General features: G+C 37.8%; 2 protein-coding genes across 3 annotated transcripts in view; one reads left to right on the top strand and one right to left on the bottom strand.

The window, feature by feature from the left end:
• Positions 1-1,602: 1,602 nt before the first annotated feature.
• Positions 1,603-19,256, bottom strand: SYAP1 (synapse associated protein 1). Of its 2 annotated transcripts, none has more exons than XM_062488046.1 (9): positions 19,039-19,256; positions 17,015-17,133; positions 14,829-14,895; positions 13,410-13,483; positions 13,018-13,157; positions 11,452-11,597; positions 7,758-7,816; positions 6,641-6,788; positions 1,603-5,163 (listed from the first exon to the last, which is right to left on the bottom strand). In XM_062488046.1, the coding sequence occupies exons 1-9, from the start codon at positions 19,232-19,234 to the stop codon at positions 5,036-5,038; spliced, it is 1,077 nt and encodes a 358-aa protein (XP_062344030.1). In that variant the 5' UTR covers positions 19,235-19,256; the 3' UTR covers positions 1,603-5,035. The 2 variants fall into 2 exon arrangements, with proteins under 2 accessions (XP_062344030.1, XP_062344031.1); XM_062488047.1 differs by having other exon boundaries at positions 19,042-19,256.
• A 103-nt stretch (positions 19,257-19,359) lies between these two features.
• CTPS2 (CTP synthase 2) overlaps positions 19,360-19,603 on the top strand; it is a 59,392-nt gene continuing 59,148 nt past the window's right edge. The window contains exon 1 of the mRNA XM_062488044.1: positions 19,360-19,420. The gene's annotated coding sequence lies outside the window, so the exon portion shown is untranslated. The remainder of the gene's footprint in view (positions 19,421-19,603) is intronic.

Genomic DNA, 19,603 nt, shown 5'->3' with positions numbered 1-19,603 from the left:
TTATGGACTACTGGTAAAACCTCTGTATGGATCCTTTAAAGCAGCAAAAAAGGGAACTGTGGTGTGGACAGAGAGCACAAGGGCTGCATTTAAACAGCTGAAACATTCTTTGATGTTAGCCCCAGCTCTGGGGCTGCTGGATTTAACCAAGCCTTTTGGACTCTTCACATAGGTGTGACAATGTTGCTCTTGGCGACCAGTTGTGGCTTACTTTCAAAACAGCTAGACAATGTTAGTCAAGGGTGGCCTGGGTGTTTGAAAGCTGTGGTGGCTGCTGTCATCCTCATACAAGAGGCCTGTAAATTCACCCTTGGGCAGCACATTGCTCTGTGTGTACTGTGATATCTGTGCTGGAACAAAAGCTGGGGACACTGCCTATCTCTTAGCAGAATGCTTAAATATCAATCTGTGTCATCGGAACAGGATGATGTTACTCTAAAAACATTTCTTGTAAACCTTGCACTGTTTTTGTCATCTACATTAATTGATAAAATTGATAATTTTGTCATCTACATTAACAGACATGCCTGAGCATGACTGTTTACAGACAATAGAAGAGGCCTATTTCAGCAGACCAGACATATATAAATATTTGATCATACTGAAAATCCAAATGGGAGGAAGAAAAGATCCATTAATCCCCTTGTTACACATCCCACACTGTTCCATAGTATAGTCAGTGCTTTCCTTCCCTCTTCTGGAGTACTTACAGATGTAATTTGAAACGTCTCAACTGTTATCTAGCATATTGAACAGCATACTGCAGATGCAATTTTGGCCTTGCAGGGAGAAGTCCAGGGTCTGTCTCGTGTGGTTATGCAGAACAGCTCTCAATTTCCTATTTGGTGCACATGGAGGTGCATGTGCTATTATTAATACCACTTGTTCTTATGTGGACCAGAGAGTAGAAGAATTAGAAAGGATTTGGCTGAAATTTGGAAGGGAACTCAAATTTTACATGAAGTAGCTTCCAAAAACAACACCTTAAACTGTGACCATATCTTCCACACCCTCACCTCATGGCTATCAAACTGGGCCTGGATAAACAAAGAGTTCATAATAATTGTAGCTATAGTTGGCACCTGTGGGATAGCTGGTGGGATAGCTGGTTGTATAAACTGGTGCTGAGGTAAAATGTGGAAATAGAGACCACACAAGGTCAAGTCTTGTTAGTCTCTAAAAAAGGGGGGAGATTATGCCATTTTGGTTTTTACTTTTTTTCTTTTATATATTGTCTGTATTCTTTACACATATATTTGTAGCTTTGTAGCTTATAATTGTTGCTCAGCTTCAGCATTTTCCTAGGCAGGAAGACAAAATAAATTCCAGGACCCTTATGCTATCTTGATGCTCCTTAGAAAGCAAGGTTGAAAGCAGCTTTTTGAGACGTAATTTTGTAAACAGGGCCTGGTGTAAAGGCAGGGAGAATTTAGAAGGTACTAGAACTGGGGAGATTACTTCACCAGGTGCATTGCTAATTGTGGGGCTCTTCTCAGATATGTCAATTTGCAAATCTGCAAAAATTGTACAAGTGTTACACAGGGCATGCATCTTCGGTGTTTTCCACCTAACAAGTTGTGCACCTGAGGATCCTTACATAAAGGTACCCCATTTATCACCCTGTATCTTGCTCATATTTCTAGGACCAGAGAAAAAGGCATCAATGGTACAACTACATTCTTGACACAGTCCCGGGACTGAGGGCTTGATGCAGCTGCTACTTCTTGGCAGTGCACAGAAAAGTAACTAAACACACTTTGCTCCTTTCTATGCAATAGATATTGCATAGTAAAAGTCAATAACATGTGAGTGGCCAACAGTTCAAGGATGCATCTCACAATCCAGCAACAGGCTCCTGCACATAGGGTTATTCTTCAAATGCACAAGGTTAAAATTGACATCCTGCACTTCAGTACTACATACTGACCACCAAGATCACCAAACAGCATTAAAAAAACAAAAAAACAAAAAACAAACACTGAGGCAAAAAACTAACAAAATTAAAAGTTTACTGTAACAATGCAGGAAACTGAAAACTTTGATTAATTTTGATAACAGATCATCTGTAAGTGATCAAATAAAAATGTAGGGGAACTTTTCACTATACTTTTCTTATTCCTGGATTTTACAATCTTTTCCTCCAGACAGGTCATTAAATTTTAAAAATTCCATATAGGTATTAACTAATACCAACTGGAATTATAAACTAATAACTGAAGATGATTGTTCAGCGCACAGAATACATAGAGATGCTGGTTTCTCAGAGCTAGTCTAAGCTAAATAATACCCTAAATAATTCCTGGGTGATCTTTGCCCCATTTCCCAAAAATTAATTAAAAAATCTGCAAGTTTATCTTCTAAGAAAATTGTTAACTATATTTTGATTTGTTCTTTGCTTCTTCTCAATGTTTTAAACAACTGTACTTTCTGTCACACTGTATCCACAGGATGATGTTACTTACATTAATTTTTGGTTTCATTTTGTCACTGATACGGTAGCACTGTTATACTGGATTTTAGCATCTGCATCAGCCCAGTGCTTGGAATAGTGTTGTTAAGAAAAGATCAGCAAACTTGCTTATGTAATATACTATTATGACACATTGGGGTACAAAGGCATGCAAAAAATTCACCGTGAATGTGAAAAGGTCTATCTGCACTCCTCTCACATGGTGAGTGGAAAACAGAAACTTTCCCTCTTCCCATGCACAGTAAGAACTTCTAGGCACCTGTAGCATGAAATGTACCTAAATGAAAGGCATAGGCCAGGCCTGAAAACTGCAGGATTATGGAGAATTTACTTCAGTTTTCCATCTTAAAACCAGATACCCATATTTGAAAACATTAATTTTACTTTTAATAAGAGACTTTAAATATCAGAGCTCAAGTCAGATTCAGCCTTGCTACATTATTATCTTTCTTTAAATGCAAATTTAAGCAGTGGGTTGGTTTCTTTTATTTTATAGATACACTTTTCATTAAAAAGGAAAAATGAAAATTTTATATGAAAGAACCATCTTTTATGAGAAATGCAATTTGATATCTATGACTACTACAGAGGTTTTATGCTTCCATGAAAAGAAAGATGAGGCTTGATGTACAAACTCCATGCAAATAAGGCCATCATACACATGAAAAGATTAGGAATGATCAGACTTGTTTTTAAGAAGGTGGACTTTGGAGCAGTGATTTTGGAGCTCTCAGTCAAGCAGGGAATATTTGCCACTATCAGAATAGAACTACTCATCTTTATAGAAAGCGTCAGGTCAAACTGTAGAGTAGACAGATCCTAATACCCCCAGCTTAAATCCACAGCAGTTTTATTTGTCAAGAGTAACCATTGAGCTGTGAATAGTCTTTTTATAAGAGTAATTGATTTAACTTTTGTCATCTTTAATTAATCCCAAATGTAAAAAGCTCCTTAACTACCTCTTATTTACCATGTCTTACCTCACAACTAAGCTAAGTGAAAGTTAGCTAAGTGAAAAAACCCCATAAAAATACAAATTGTGCTTAAAATGGTTTGCAGTTGAGAAAGTGTATGGCAATAAACGAATCTGAGAAGCCAAATGTACGTGGATTTAAAACAATTCCGTTTCCATAATGAGAAACAGAGAACTTTCTGACCAAGTTGCTAATGGAGACAATTTAAAATAGCTCTTTCTTAACAGTAACAGCAGCAGAAACTACTTAGCTATTTTTATTTCCCACGGGGTGAATATTGACTGAGTAATTACAGCTATAATCTCTTTAGTCTCTTTATAAAAGTTTTCTGCAGAATTATGTCATTAAGACACATCTTACTGTATGTAACATGCCTATAATTCAATTGTGCGTAATAGCACCGACCTACTTAATTTTACCCATTTTGCTTTGTATTTGGCATTTCATGAATGCTTTGTCATAGAAGTTTATGAAATAGATGACAAGCAGAACATAAAATTTTCATTTAGCTATATGTAAAGGTACTGACTTAATGGTATAACCACAGGAAACATCCAGATGCCCATGAAGAATCATAAACTTTTTAGAGAAAAAACTCCTATTTTTAAATTTGAATGCTATGTCTTAAGCACTGTGAACAAGTGTACTTTTAAAATCTGTGTCTGAATTGCATTTACTCCTCACTGCCCTCCCTCCAAATAAATGAGCCCATTTTATACATATTTACAGTATTTAATAAAGATGTCCAAACCAGTGAAAGTTTTTACATAAATGTTTCAGCACTTAAAATAAGGAGAAGTAATTTGCTCTCAGCTCAGACAGTAAAATTAAATGGAAACATAACAGCCTTCTGCAGAAAGAATACATTAAACCATTTCTCTCTGTGGGGAAAGGCAGTGTCTCAAAATGATTAACAAATCCAAATTTAATTCAAGCAGTTACTAACTCTATCCTAATTTAAATGCTTAAATGTTTGCTGCCTGACTGATAAATTATCAGCTTCTTTGGAGTCTGCATTAGTATATTGTACCAAATCCTTGGAAATTATTCAATAGCGTTTTCTATAAATTCTTTGGCTACATACATTAAGGAAGTTAAATACATGTGAAATCTACCAACTACAAGTACCTTAAAAATAGTACACATTTACAGATTATACAGGGATCAGAGTGCAAATGTCAAGAGAGAATTGTTGTAAAGGATTAAGTTACTTACAAGATCCATTTTTACATCCCAAACAGAAGGCTGTAGACAAAAAAAAATTGCGCTTCTTAGATTTAGAAATCTCTTTGAAGAGTTTCTTGATCACCTAAAAATGCCTCAAACTGAACCACTGCTTCATGTATTAATGTTATCACTTTTAATTATAACCTGCAGTATCTGCCTCCTCTTTTTTTCTTTTGAAGAATACAGAAGTTCAGAAACTGCTCGTATAAAGAACAGAAATACTGGTTGTATTCCCATATGGAATTATAATGACTTTAGATTCTTTTATGTCTTCTGAAGATATTTTTGTAAGCAAAATATGAAAGCAGAAATCCATGTCAGTCCTCTGAAAGAGCTTTGGATTATAGTGATTTTGTGAAAATGCTTAATTTTCTTCTTGCAGCATTTCTTCTATTTCTTTATCCCAGTTTTCATCACGCTTTTCTGATTCTGTCACCACCTCATACTCTTGAAGCTCTTGTTGCAATTCCTTTTCCCAATCAGCAGTTTCTTCTAAAAAAGACAAATGATGTGTAAGAATTTAACAGATAATATTGAATGTTGCTTATTTATATACAACTAGATTAATTTACACTGAATCTCTCTTATATCCCCTAAACTTTATGGACTATTCTCCTTAGAAATACAAGGAATTTCAGAAATTGCACCTTCCTATTGATTCCAAATAGGAACTAATGAATACACAATATGCATACTATAACAAAGATACAAAGAGCAAATGCACAGCTAAGTCATTATGAGTGTCCCTTTGCAAGAACATTTTCTACAGTCTTTCACTCTGCTTTCAACTGAATCTCCCTTTGCAATTTTACATCTCCATAAAAAATGAATTTTGTAGAAGTGTGGATGTACTGTTAAAGGAAATAAAGATCAAATACTGTGGCTAGTTTAAAACAAAGAAGGTACTCTCCTCACTGACATTTGTAGCTAGGAGAGCTCATTTAATCAGGGTTAAAGGTAATCATATTTCATACTTCAGGGCAAAAAAATAAGTCAAAAGGCATTCCTGTGTTGTTAAATCTCTATTTTAATTAGCTCTACCTATTATAGGCAGGAGTGTGGGGGAGCAGATGGGCGTTTGATGTGTTTGTTACACATTGGTTGGTACTTAGCCTAGATAGGAAGGTACGTGATTCCAGAGTCCAAGTCAGTCTGGCCAGCTGAGACTTCTCTGAACAAGTAATACATTAATGGCCTATTGAAACATTCGCATCAAAGAACTAGATGCAAGAAACTGATACTACTCATGACAATTCCTCAAGCTTGGCTATGAAATGGATAGAAAAAAAAAATCAGAAAACAATGATTCAGCAAAATCCAAAGCATCTACATACACAAGTGTTGTCATAGTAAATTATGTATGGCCAGAGTCACATCATCACAGACTGTTATGCTCTTCACACTGATATTAGTTCTTCTGAATTATTTTAATTAATAAGCTCCACTTAATTTCTTATCATAATTTTCAGAACTATTTGTTCAATTTTAACTGTTCCAAATGCCTCTAAACCTTTATAGGCAGAGGCCTCTTCAAGCTCATGGCCTGGTGCAAATGTTGCTCTTTTAGCTGGTGCCAAAAGAAGAAAACAGCCTGACTTTCAAATATTGTACTTTACCTACAAGGATGTCAATTAAAGAAAACAATTCATATGTAGAAGAACCTATGAAATAGAAATGAGGAGATGAAAAGAAAAAAATACCTCACATTCACTTTCATAAAAGAGTGACCTAAAACTCTTAGGTTCTTTGGATTTAAACCACTCACAGTTAACATTCTGTATAAAATGTGTTTGACCAAGGCAAAAATTATCATTAATTACTGCAATATCTCATTGACGGTTGTTTCATACATTTTGGAAAAAAAGTCACAGATCTACTTTTCTGAATTGGATTACAATTTTTTTTCCCTTTTAAATCAACCAGTCTTGGAACTGCTCTATGTAAGAAACAGAGGCAATAGTAGCTTTACCTTCTACTACTGAAGTCTCTTCTTTCTTTTTGTCTAGCACTAGTTGTTCCATTTCTTTTCTTAGATCTTCGTGATTCAGATTACAGGTATCAAAAGCATCACTCACAAATTCTGATACGCCTGGACTAGTGGAAATCTCTTCCTCATCCTGCAACAATACACTTCAGTATAAACTTATCCAGACAGAGTAAAACAAGTCACCAATACATACTTCCACTCCTGTGACTGCTTTTAAATAGAGCTGGCAAAACCCAAACACATTACTCTCACAACTATTTCTTTTTATTGGTTACTTGTACAAAAATACTCCTAAGGAAAACCAAAAATGTTACATATTTGTAAAACAGAAGACATTCAGCTGTACTGAAAATGATCTGCCTTACATGCCAGACTTCTTGTGCTCTCTTAGCAACTTTAATTCTTAGTTTGTAGTCTACAGAAACAGTAATAAACTCCTGAGTAGTTTAAAACAGGACCTAAGTATAAAAAATTTGATCACAATTCAGTAATAGTTTTCTACATCAAAATAAGAGAGGACTATTCTTTGGAAATCTTTGGCCACTGCATATTATTGGCAAGTGAATGCACAGCTCTGCTTCTGCCAAGAGTGTTCTCTGGCACAATTTTACAATTCAGAAATGAACAAGGGTCATTATGTGTCTAAGGTAAAGGTTTTTGTAGTACCATGCAAAAGTGAAATAAAACAGCATTGCTATTGTAATGCATAATTTAGATTTTCTATACTTCAGTCTGATCACAGCTTGAAGAGTTGCAGAGAACATGAAACACAGATACATTTTTATGAAGGTACTGCTAGTGTCTCAATGCAATGCTAACCTTCTACTCCAAACATTTTGGAAATGTCACTTTTGACAGAAAAATATGCAGGATACTAAGGAAAACATTCTTCAGATAAGCAACTGTTTCTGCAAATGAAAATGAGTTTCAAGATTATATGCTAAAAATTAATATTACAGCAAAACAGCAGCAGGTTAGGACTGTCAGGGACTATATTATTATGGTTTCATAGCAGAACTTACTCAAAAATGTGCATAATTACTTATTGAGGAACAGCTTCACATACTTAATCCCAGACAAAATTTAACAGCATTTTTACCTCTTGTGATTTCATTTGAGGCTTTATTGTAACAGGTGGTGTTTTTGGCCGGACTGTTTCTATCATGGAAAAAAAAAAAAAAAGGTAGGCAACATTTAAACATATTAAAAAATCTCATTTAATTTGCATTGCTATTAAATATACAAGGAAATACTGTATTTTTAGGAAATTAAAGGCTGGTTAAAGGCTGAATTTAGCCACAGGTGAACCATTTTCAAAAAAAACAAAGAGAAAGAAATTTCTATTCTTAATTAAGATAAGTTTAGCAAGCAATTTCCTCATTATGGATCCAAACTTAAGAGAGAGGACCCCTCTGACCCTCAAAATGATATCCCAAGATCTTTAAAGCTACAAATGCATAGACTTGGTCATGAAATCCAGCCACTGTTTATCACAGAAGTTCTCAAACTCCTCTGGCTGAGTACTACTGCTGCCATGGGTGCCAGTTAGCTCTTGGGCAGACCAGACTGCACATGTACTATGCACACCCCTAAGGGCACATGAGAACAGTGTTCTGCAGCCTCACCTTTCACACAGGCAAAGGAACTCACTGAGAAACAAACCCTGGAAGCTGGTCACAATTTCCTAAGGAAACTTGCTGTGCATTCTGTATTTAGAGCATGGTGCTAGGAAGACAATGATTGTTGACAAGATATTTCTCCTGGCAGGTAAAGGAACATCCCAACTTTTTTCCTTGTGCAGGTCTCACGGGAGAGGAGTTACAATTAAGAGCCACGTGGCTGCAAGAACAATTAACATACAAGGGCTATGGTAGTTGTGGAGTGCTTGCTTAGCAGTTCTCTTTGCTTAAACATGCAAAAAGCAGCTCTGAGCTTGCAGCTCTGCTTCCTACAGAGTGCCCAGGTGGATCCTTCTGCTAATTCAGCAGTTTCTGAGATTTTTTTTGTGTTTAATTTTTAAAATTAAGGTCAGTTTTAACTAAAATCATTCCCTAATCGATACCTCTCACTGTTTTTATATCTCATCTACTCCATGTCCACTGCTCTGTCCCATCTTCTCTCTTCCTTCCACTTTCCTATCTCCAGAGGATCTCTCACTGCATCCAACACTGCAGCCAAAGAGGCTCCAACATTCCCTGCTTGGGGAAGCTGTAGGACATGGCAATAACTCTTTGCTGTTCAAGAGAGGTGCCTCAGGCCCCACCTGCTGCTCTCGTCTAGGTGGGACACAGCCGCTGTGCAGTGCCATGCCCCAGTCAGGTGTGACTGATGTACCATTAGCATCATTCTGGACTTACTGGCATGGCATGGCATCATCTCCTCCACAGCAGTGTGCTCTCATCCCAAAGTGACCTAGTTCCTTACTACAGAGCTACTAATACCTAGAGGATGACTAGAACCTGGCATTTTGTTACAGGCCTTATATACTAGTTCCTTTACACTAGAATGAGGAATGTCTTCCATTTGTCTCTTCTCTTTTCCTTTCATATCAGCCATACTCATTTAATGTTCTGAAAAGAGGGGCTAAGGACGAGACAGAAATGGAAGGCTAATAATTCTATTTTATAGTCACTCAGCTCTAAGAAGAACCCTGAACATTATGAAGAACTACCAACAGGCAATTACTTCCAGTTTTAGCCTCCAATTAGGGAATCCAACTTTCAAAAAGGTTACTTAAATCAAAAATAACACGTATGATTCAGAGCTTCCCAATTCTATGCAATTTCTGAGTCTAACAAAACATGCATTTACTACAGTCTGGTACACATATCTTTGCCATTACAGAACATGCATTCATTAGTGAATCTATCTGCATATCCCACACTTGTGGTTTGAAATGTAGAAGAGCTGCAACAGGCCAAAAGAGAGTGGAGTTTGTTTTTTTTTTTTAATGAAGATAGGTTTTGCTTTAGTCACAATGGGAATTTTACTAGAATCCAGCAACTTCCACATTGACCGAAGGGTACTTTCCAAGGGTTTGGATGACTCAAACATAACATTTTTGTTATTCAATAGGATCACATGCCATCTCTCCTGTAAAGTTGAGATACTTCAGTTAAAACAGACATAGTTTTGGGACAGTAAACAACTGTCCTGAATAAAAGTAGTGGGAATTGGTGCCTCTTGGTCTACAGTATATTCTGGAGTAGCCTGTCCTGTCAGCATTGCTTGGATGGCAATGCTGAAAGGATAGGCTACTACAGAATATACTGAGAGAGAACTACTTTTTCCACCCGAGGTGGGGACCTTGACTAGGCTGACACAGGTACATTCCAAACAAAACCTATGAGAAGACAAACTGACAACAAAGGCACATATGCAACATGGAAACCCAGCTTTGTAATTCCATCCGTAGCCTCCCCTTTACCCCAAAGTTCAGCTGCCCATCCAAGGAACAAAGGCCAGTGCAGCCTTAGCTCAGACTGTGCAGAAGGTTACTAAGCTGTGCATAAGACCTGTGAAAAAGGCTGTAAAAAGAATAAGAAAGGTGACTTAAGAGGTAAAATACCTATATGGAAAGATACTATATTCAAGAAGGAGGAAAAAGAAGTTAACTTAGCAGTGAGCAGCTGACTGTCCATCAGGCCAGCAGTGTCAACAGAACATAAATATTAGTGGATTTCATGGGCAACAATTCATTGACATTGGAGATACGAGAACCATTCCAAGGTGCAGCAAAGGCTTTCTCCTTCTCTTCAATCCCTACCCAGCCTGCCAAGATCCTTCAGGTGTCTTACCAGGGATGGTGAGTGTACCTAGGTTAAGCTAAGATTTAATGAGCTACTAATTATCTTTTGTGTTTCTGCCAGTAACTGCTTTATACTCTTTAAGCCACAGATCTTCCTGCTTGCAGAATCTGTTAACATGCAGAGAGGTCCAGTGGTTCATAAGGGGGCCAGTAAGAATCACCTGTAGAAACTGATCAATGTAACTGAAAAGATGTTTGTTGAAGCAGCTTTTTCATCTCAAGGCTGAATCCCAAGTAGCCTCCTGGTCCCCATTTTTTCTGCTTCCACTATATATTATGGACCTTTCCACATCCTGCACTCCACCACCACAGTAGTTCTACCCCTGTATCACTCACTAACTTCTGTCTGGCATGAGAGATGAGCAAAAGCCAAAAGCAAACCATATGCCAGCTGGCTGGGTTGCCTAGTACCTCTTGTGTGATCAAGGTATCTCGTATTTCTTTCTGACAAGACAAAAATCATACTTAAGACCACTAATGGTCATGAGCTGTCAAAAGTAAAGTACAGCATTTCTTCTCTTGAGATTTCCACTCTTCTGACAAAGTTGGCTGAAACTGAAAAAAAGCCTAAAAGCACCAGGAGCCTCCTCTTCCCCAGTCTACACAAAGACACCAAGTATGGTGAGTGAAGCCCTGATTTAATAGGTAATCCAGGACAAAAATGTGATGGCATCTGATGTATACAAGACATAGAGCTAAGATTCCTTGGAGGGGCCACAATAGGGCAGATCCAAGGGTGGGTTACCAGGGCAACTGTTCTCCCATTAGATGTACTTGCTAGACATGCTAATTAATTAAACATAAAATTGTGAAAATTTGATGCTGCACATGCACATAGGTATTACACGTGCAACTGAAAGCTTTCATTAAAAGACTGTTATTTATGTTATTCATTTTAATATGTTTTGAAAAATTTTTCTTCCAATTTTAGACAACAGCACGACACTAAGTTAACAAGCTGTGCTAAAACAAGTGTTTCCCATACCTTTCAGTTCACTATCCTCTTCTCTGCCTTTGCTCTCTTCCTTTCCTGCTGCTTGCTGTTGAGCTGCAAGCGCCGTGAGTTGTGCAGACTGTTTAATTAGGGACACCCTGTAGAAATAATTTCTCCAGAATACCTCCTCCTTTACACTAGAGAGAACAAACAGATTTTGATTATTACATTTGGAATATGGCTCCTTTTACCACCTAGCAGTGAAATAAAATTAAATATGCAGAGAGAAGGAGTAGACATAAGTGATATTTAAGTAAAACCTTAAAAAATAAATTTGTGACATTGACACCTTCTAAAACGTCCATAATTTTAGAAGTTCCTGATCTCTCATGAGACATTTGGAATTGACTTGAACCTACAATAGTAATGTCATAGCTCTAGAAAAAGCTTAACAGCATGCAGCAATACACAGTATGGAAAAATATTATGCTGTTCCATCTCTCCTGACAAACTACGTAAACAAACCCAACAAGCCAAACAACCCTGTTCTCTTCCCCTCTTAGCCAAACACTCTATTATTGTCAAACTATAATTGTCCACATCTTCCCTAGACATCAGGTGGAACTGTAACATCTGTGGTGGCAGAAGCCGTTCCTAGATTGCAGCAGTACTACTTCCACTACCTGCACATTAACTCACAGGCAACAAAAAGCATAAATGTCAAGATCTGTGGGGAAGAACTGAGAAGGTTAAGAAAGAATGAAGTTGCCTTCACACCTATTCAGGCAACAGTGACTCCTGAGACTAAGAACAGGTGATAAAAATATTAAGCAATGTGGCAGAAAAGGCAAGGATAACATGACCAGAAGCTGAAGACAGAGGATCAGAGAATATGAGCAGATCTTCAGAACTGGCAACGGAGAAGAAGGTAAACAGAATGAGGAGCTGGGAAGGTTTACAAAAGGAGGAGATTTAAGACAGAAAATGTCACAAGGAAAGATTTTCTTTCTGTTTCCATCCTTAGACAAGGAGACTAATGTTAGGAACTACCACTTAAATAAAGTTGAATTGTGAAACACTGTTAGGAACAGAGTCTGGGACTGGACAAGAATAAAGCTCTGCAACACAGAGCTTTCCCCATCTCTTATCCACATCAAGTTTTTCTTGCTTGCATTGCTGGGTTTGTTTTTTTTTTGTGACACATTCCATTACCATTTCTCCAGGGGTGGTCTCTGACTATCTACAATCACCTTTTTGGGATGTCAGTTCCACCAACAGATCTGAACATTTTTATTGCTGCCTTCACCTTTCTTCGGAGGAAAAAAAAATCATTTAATTTAGCACACTGGACATGGAAATACTGAGGGCCTCGCCCATACTTAAGTCAACAGGTCCTTATTAGCTCTGTCTCACAGATATACTTTTTTTCTTACCTCAAACTGCTGATTTGCAATGTACATGCAATACTTCATGTGTTAGACACTAGCATGAAAATATATGTACACATGAGAAGAACATAAAGAACTGAAGGAAGTGAAAAGGAACAAGGAGTAATTAATGAGTATTTACAGACACATTAAAAGTATGATGGTACAGTTACCAGCAGAAATTACTTACTGTTTGGGAACAAGGTCAAACCTCATCCTGTTAAGAAGCTCATCTTCTTGTAACATGACCAGTGCAACAGGGTACATTTGATCAAAGTCAAAATGAAACTGCACACCTGCCGGAGGGTCTCGCAGAAAATTCCGTTTATCCTTTGAAGAACATATTTATGGCCATTAAATCATATCAGAAAAAGGACACCATATTTCACACACAAGAGCAGCAAAGCAATCTGTAAAGCCTTTCTAAAAATAAAAGCTATATTGAAGATCTGCTTCAGTTCAAGTTGAAACTGATAGAACTATTTACTCTTGCACATGATTGGTGTGGTGACAGACAAAAACCCAGTAGATTTAATTCCTCCAAGAGAAAATTTCAAATCTTACAGGAAATGAAATACTTACTGCTGATAAGGCCAGAATTTGTTGTTGAATTGTCTCTTCTTCATTGCTGTCTACCCAGGGAGGTACAGCTGCTTCTAGTATTGAAAAGAGGAAGATAATTGCATGTATAATACTTGAGAAAACCCCACTCCAAATAACTTAGGTAAGGTAACACAGTGTCAAAAGTAAGCAGAGTTACACCAGTATGCCAAGTAATTGTGTCTTTTTCCTAAACTAAGCCCATGGCTTAAGAGAGAAACCCTAGGAATGGATCTTGGCTTATCAGAAGTAAGAAAATAATAACTAAATAGTTGCTGATCTCTGTTATTGTAAAAATAAAACTGTGGCAATTTCTTTGCAGCATTCACCAGTCAGAATTTGCTGCCTCTTAGTTCAGGTACTGAAGTAGTGCCATATAACTGGTCAAGTTGCCTGAAAATAGTATTTCCAGATCCACTTCAAATGTGTAAACTTTGTCTAAATTAAGTTTGCGAAGTAACTTACACCCAGAAGACACCAATTCTTTAACAACAAAGAAAAATGTTATAAATTTATTATGAATTACAACCCATTATACACTGAGTAAACCTACTCCAGTTCAGCTGGTTTATGCAGATACTTTCAAAATAGTTATTTGGGCTGTACAGAGAGGAAAATAAACTATTGTAGATTTATAGATATTTATCAATTTCTTCACTCAATGCAAATTCAGCCTACGGAGACAATATGATGCAGCTGTAGCAGATAAATAATCCTCATGCCCTTAAACTAACAACTCTTATTTGCCTGTGCAGCTGATATCAGCAAGGTCTTTCACCCACATGCATCCACATCAGATGCTTATGCTTCTTTCAGTCAGGCCATCTGTTACTTCTCCTTTGGCCAGTCTAGCTACCTATTTTCATTAAGCTTTTATAAATATAAAAAGAATCGCAAGTTTACTAACAAACAAAAAGACAGAAGTACAGACAACACAAACCCATAACCAATCTTGCAAGAAGAAACCAGACTAACATGCTAACTACAAACACAGTGAAAAAAATGTATCACAATCCATTTAAAATCAGCTCTTTTTCAAGATTAACATCACTATATACTCAAACTGTCAGAAATTATTGCATTCAGGTAACACATTAGAAAAGATAAAAGTCAATGAGGAAACACAATGTGAGAAAACAACTTTGCTAGCATGGTGATGTTTGAGTTTATTTCATAAAGCAGAACTGGGTTATAAATGCAAATCTAAACCAACTAGATAATGTAACATTAACCACACTTAAATATATAATCTTCATTTTCCACCATATGCATTAAGTTGTCATAATGTGTTTCAATAAATAGTGTTTTGATAGAGTAGTTTTTGATGCAGTTCAATTATCCTGCTTTCAGCAAGGTTTCACTTACGTGATGTTAGGCGTCATCAAAACAAACATATATTACCTGATTTTTTGGTTTGCTGCTCTTGGACAAATTTCTTCTGCTCCTTCTGAAAATCTCCAATAATGGTCTAAAATAAAAATTAGGGAAGCACAATTAAAAAAAAAAAATCACTCATTTTATGCTCAGTCACAAAGTGCTTTCAAACACAGTGCATATTCTTGTATCTGTGGTGACCCTTCCTGTAAGTTAAAAATCTTTCATGTCAATCATAAACCTCCTTTTACTGAAACATTTGATTTTGCACTTAAAACTACAGTGTATGCTCTTAAAATTATATTTATAGCTTTGTTAAGTTCAGGGGACAAGGAAAAAAGATTGAAAATCTTAGCTGATAATTTGAACATTGACATACTAGGCATATCTACTTACTGTCTCACTTCATGAAAAACAGACAATGCAGCTTGCTTAGATTTATTTAAACATGTTTGTAAAGCACTAACACTTAGAGATACCCTTGGCCTCACAGAAGTTTCAAGAGCTGCCTAAGAAATATATCCATTGCAAGAAACTGGACTTTCAAAATTGTAAAGCTGTATTTCAGAACACCTGGTTAGCTGAAACAAAATAACTTCTCCACTTATGCTGCTGACAAATTTTCATTAAAAAAATCAGACTTAGAAAAATTCTATATTGAATTTAGAATTTTAAAAAAGGAGAATGGTCTCAGAATTTGGAATGCCATAATGTAGAAGTAAGAACGCAAATGTTCTGTGGTTGAAAGCAGAGGCAAAAAAGACAAAGCTAGAAATGAATACTTAAACCACTCCCAAAATACAACTTTAATGCAGTGAAGTCTATGGATTAACAAGTTGCCAAAATGCACAGAAGTCTTCAAGCTAAATCCTGATAAATTCCTATATGTCTTTTTTCTTCAGTGACCCAGTATTTCAGTTTAAGATTACTATCTGTGAGAGAACTACAGCAGTGTCAGTTATACAAAATGATTATTGTGGTTCCTTCTGGTTTAAAATTATGTTAATATTTTCTACTTATGAAATAAAATCATTTATATGGTAAAAAAGCTTTGGGATGATACAGGTATAATCTTGTTTCGCCTGTATTTAACACTGATTAATTGAAACAGAGAATTCATATTAGTCTAAGACATTTACAGAAAAAATAAAATTGTATTTAAGGCTTAAAATATGCTGTAGGTACTTAGCTACAGTTTCTTAGGAGTATTATTAGTGTATTAAATTAACAAATAACCTTGTTACTTGATTTTTCCTCTTTGATATTGATCAAAATAACATTAGACTCTACTATTACTATAGAAGGAAATAGATCTCTGCTATTATTATATAGACAACTGTCAACAAACTCTGAAGTCAAAATGTAAAATGTCTGCGAGACAGGAGCAGGAAAAAAGGTTTGCCTGTGTCAGACACTCCTGCATGCACAGTTCTACTACAGCTGAGATGGTTTTGACCAGGTCCCCTTTCCCTTCCAAGATACTATCAATAGCAAACACAGAACACTCCCCGGCACTTATTGCTGCCTTTTTTTTTTTTTCTTTTCCTCCTGCCAAGTTTGGGGCATAAAGCACTGGAAGAACACTTGCTGGCACAAGTTAAGCAACTGGAGCTGACACACAGGAACAGAGAGGACAAGAACTATGTGGCAGGGGCATGGTGAGGAAAAGAATAGGACAGTAACAAGGTGTTTCATTATCTCACCGGTTCTTCTGAAACTGTACCTGTATACCCCTAATGTCCTAGGACACAATACATACAACACCAAGCTAATTCTGACTTTTGCACAGAGATGCCCTTAAGGTGCAAGCTACCTCATTCCTTTTCCCAACTAAATAAGCTGTGGGGCAAAAAGAAACCAGTCCACACATCTTGGGACAGACATTCCCCAACAGCCTGTCTCAAATTCTTCCACCTACATCAGCATTTTTCATAATAGCTTCTGGTCTTTCTCCAGTGTATCCCTCCAGCATCCTGATGGAATGGAACAAACACAGGTGCAGCACTGAGAAAAGCAGGGTGACCATTTTTTGGCAACTCTACCATGAATAAACACTTCAGTCACATCATTCATCAAGAGATGCACAGTATCTCTTGAAAGACACAGTATCTAAAGACAGCTTAAAGAAACGTCATCAAATTCCAGATTTACCACACATTGTAACAAGAGTAAGCAAACAGATCTTTAAGATCAAGTGTCTAGAAATAAATTACCTTATCGATGATACTGTCAATTTTTCCTTCTTCTACAGACTTCTTTATTGTCTGTGCTGTTTCAGCAACAGACTCAGATATCTTTTTTGTAGCAGCAGAGGCAAAATTGAAGAGGTAACCTTTCACAGACAAAAAAAAAAAAAAAAACCTGAGAGAAGATTTCTTAGATTTCTTTACATGCAGTTCTCTTTCCACACTCACTGTTCCTTCTCTTTAGACATTTGGATACCTACTTAAAAGTTTCTTTCAAAATAACCTAACCCAGCTAATGGCCTACAAAAATCCAATTCTATTTATTCTTTTCTAGTTTATATTGTTTAACGATGATGATCACAACTTTCTGTACATCAAATATTTATACGTGAACCATGTTTACTAGAACCAACATTGCTAATGTTCCTTAAAATAATCTTTTCCAATGAGTTTCCTGAACCAATGTGTTTTTCCTGATTTCATACAAGTATTTTGGAAACATTAGGCCATAAAGTAACTTAGCCACACTATTAAAACAGAATTATATATATTTTTAGGAAAATCAATATGCACAACACAGTCTTACAAAATGAGGCAGGAAATCCATGGAAAATTTCAGGCAGGCAACACCTCCTTCAAAAGTCTTAGCATACAAGCTTGCCCTTATCTATTCTACATTGTCTTCTGTTTTATGTATCACTAGAAACTCTCTCACATGCAATTGTTTTAGGTGCAAAATGTGCAGAGACATTTTACTGTCAGGTGACATTCTGGCATTATTGCACAAAGTGGTTTTGGCCAGTCCTGGAACCACGCTGAAGAGCAAAAGGCTTATTTCCAATATGGGCAAATATTCTTTTAAATTAAGGTACTTATAAAACTGCAGAAGGGGTAGTACTTAGCACTAGAAAATTAGGATTAGTAGTGGAAAATAACACTTTAAAATGGCTAAGAAACTCATCTTTCACCTGTATTATGTATCTAGCAATATTTCTATTATTAGTTCACATTGGCAAAACCTCATAATTTGTGTAATATCATGATAATGAGAAAAAAAATGTCTATAAGGCTTTGGTTTTACCAATAAAAATCTTTTTACACAGCTACTCGGGTTGCTGGCCATGAAGAGGTTTCTAGGATTATGTGTCAAAACAGCAAGAAAGCCTTTCCACCAGGACTCTGGTGTCAGAGACAATGGATCCAATGGCCACTAAACCAAATTTTCACTTACAGAGCAAGTTAAGGGATTGATCTTTCTATAGATAACAGTCAATACTTATTCTTCCCCTGCAACTCAAAGTCCTTTCTCCTTCCTGAACAGACAGAGCAATTTACATCTTAGAACAATCAGAACAAACAGCAGATTAGAATCAATTTAACTCAACTAGAGATGTATTTGACCAAACAACACAGACCAAAGTGCTGCAGTTCAGGTTACCCAAGACAACGCACAGTAAAGAACCAGCCAAGATTAACCTCTCAGATGATACTGATGCAAAAGTTCAGAGCATCCATTTAGAAAACCCAAAACACCTTTTTAAATAAAACGTTTAGTAATGAGTATAGGACTGCGCTTTGGATTACTTTTATCCAAAAATTCACTACAGCAAAGCAGGAATTTTACTTACAGCAAATTGCAGCTTTGCCCCATCCCTGGCAGCGTTCAAGGCCAAGCTGGATAGAGCTTTAAGCCTGGTCTAGTAAAAGGTGCCCCTGCCCATGGCAGTGGGTTGGAATGAGATTATCTTCAATGTCCTTTCCAACCCAAACTATTCTGTGATTCTAAGACCACAGACATGTTCAAATAAACCATCAAACCCCATTATTTTCCTATGAAAAAACCCCACAGTAATCCACGAAGTACATTATTCTACGTAGACAGAGCTATTCTTCCTAGACACAGACCTCCTCCCGTAAGTGCCGAGAGAACAAATATTCAAGAAACGCTGCTCCTTGAAAAGCAGCCCTGAAAGAGACGATAACCGAAAGGCACAATGGCAGCCTAGTTTTCTTAGCTCATATTGGAAAGCCGGCAGCTCCGGGACACTCACTACCGAATCCTTTGGCCTGGCTAAGCAGCGCCTCCGAGTCGCCCTGCAGCTCGCCCTGCTCCTGCCCGGCCGGCCCTGTCTCCTCCTCTTCCTCCTGCTGCTCCTGCTCCGCGGGGCCGCTCCTCTTGCCGGCGGGCAGCAGCTGCTCCTCGCCCGCTCGCTCCAGCCCCAGCCAGCTGCCCAGGCCGCGCAACATGGCTCAGGGGGGGCGGCCGCGCTCGGGCCGTGCCGGCGCCGCTGCGGAAACCGGGACGGTGGCTGAGCGCCACTTCCGTGTGCGTCACTTCCGGCGGGAGGGCGGTAGGAAGGGCCGGACCGGGGCGGGCGGAGCGGAACGGGGCGCGCGGCCCCTGAGGCGGCGGGGTTATCCCTCCCATTGGCGGTGAGTTAGGGGTGTCCTTCCCCTTGGGGGTGTCCCTCCCCTTGGGGGTGTGCCTATTTGGGGTGTCCCACCCTATTGGGGTGTCCCTCCCATGAGAGGTCGTGCCCACCGGAGTGTCCCTCCCATCGGGGGTGTCCCTCCCATCGGGGGCGTGCCCGGTCCCAGCAGCAGCGCAGTTCCCGG

This window comes from Cinclus cinclus, chromosome 2 (genome assembly GCF_963662255.1).
Source record: "Cinclus cinclus chromosome 2, bCinCin1.1, whole genome shotgun sequence".
NCBI classification, from domain to species: Eukaryota; Metazoa; Chordata; class Aves; order Passeriformes; family Cinclidae; genus Cinclus; species Cinclus cinclus.
Note: the sequence above shows the minus strand (reverse complement) of the source record. Positions and strands in the feature narration are given on the sequence as shown.

What these genes read in the sequence shown, in the direction of transcription:
- SYAP1 (XM_062488046.1), bottom strand. Translation starts at nt 19,234, where the DNA reads ATGTTGCGCGGCCTGGGCAGCTGGCTGGGGCTGGAGCGAGCGGGCGAG. An exon ending in TTGACAGTATCATCGATAAG is followed by an intron (nt 14,896 to 17,014) that starts GTAATTTATTTC and finishes TTTTTATTTTAG; the next exon opens with ACCATTATTGGAGATTTTCA. An exon ending in GCAGCAAACCAAAAAATCAG is followed by an intron (nt 13,484 to 14,828) that starts GTAATATATGTT and finishes TTTCAATACTAG; the next exon opens with AAGCAGCTGTACCTCCCTGG.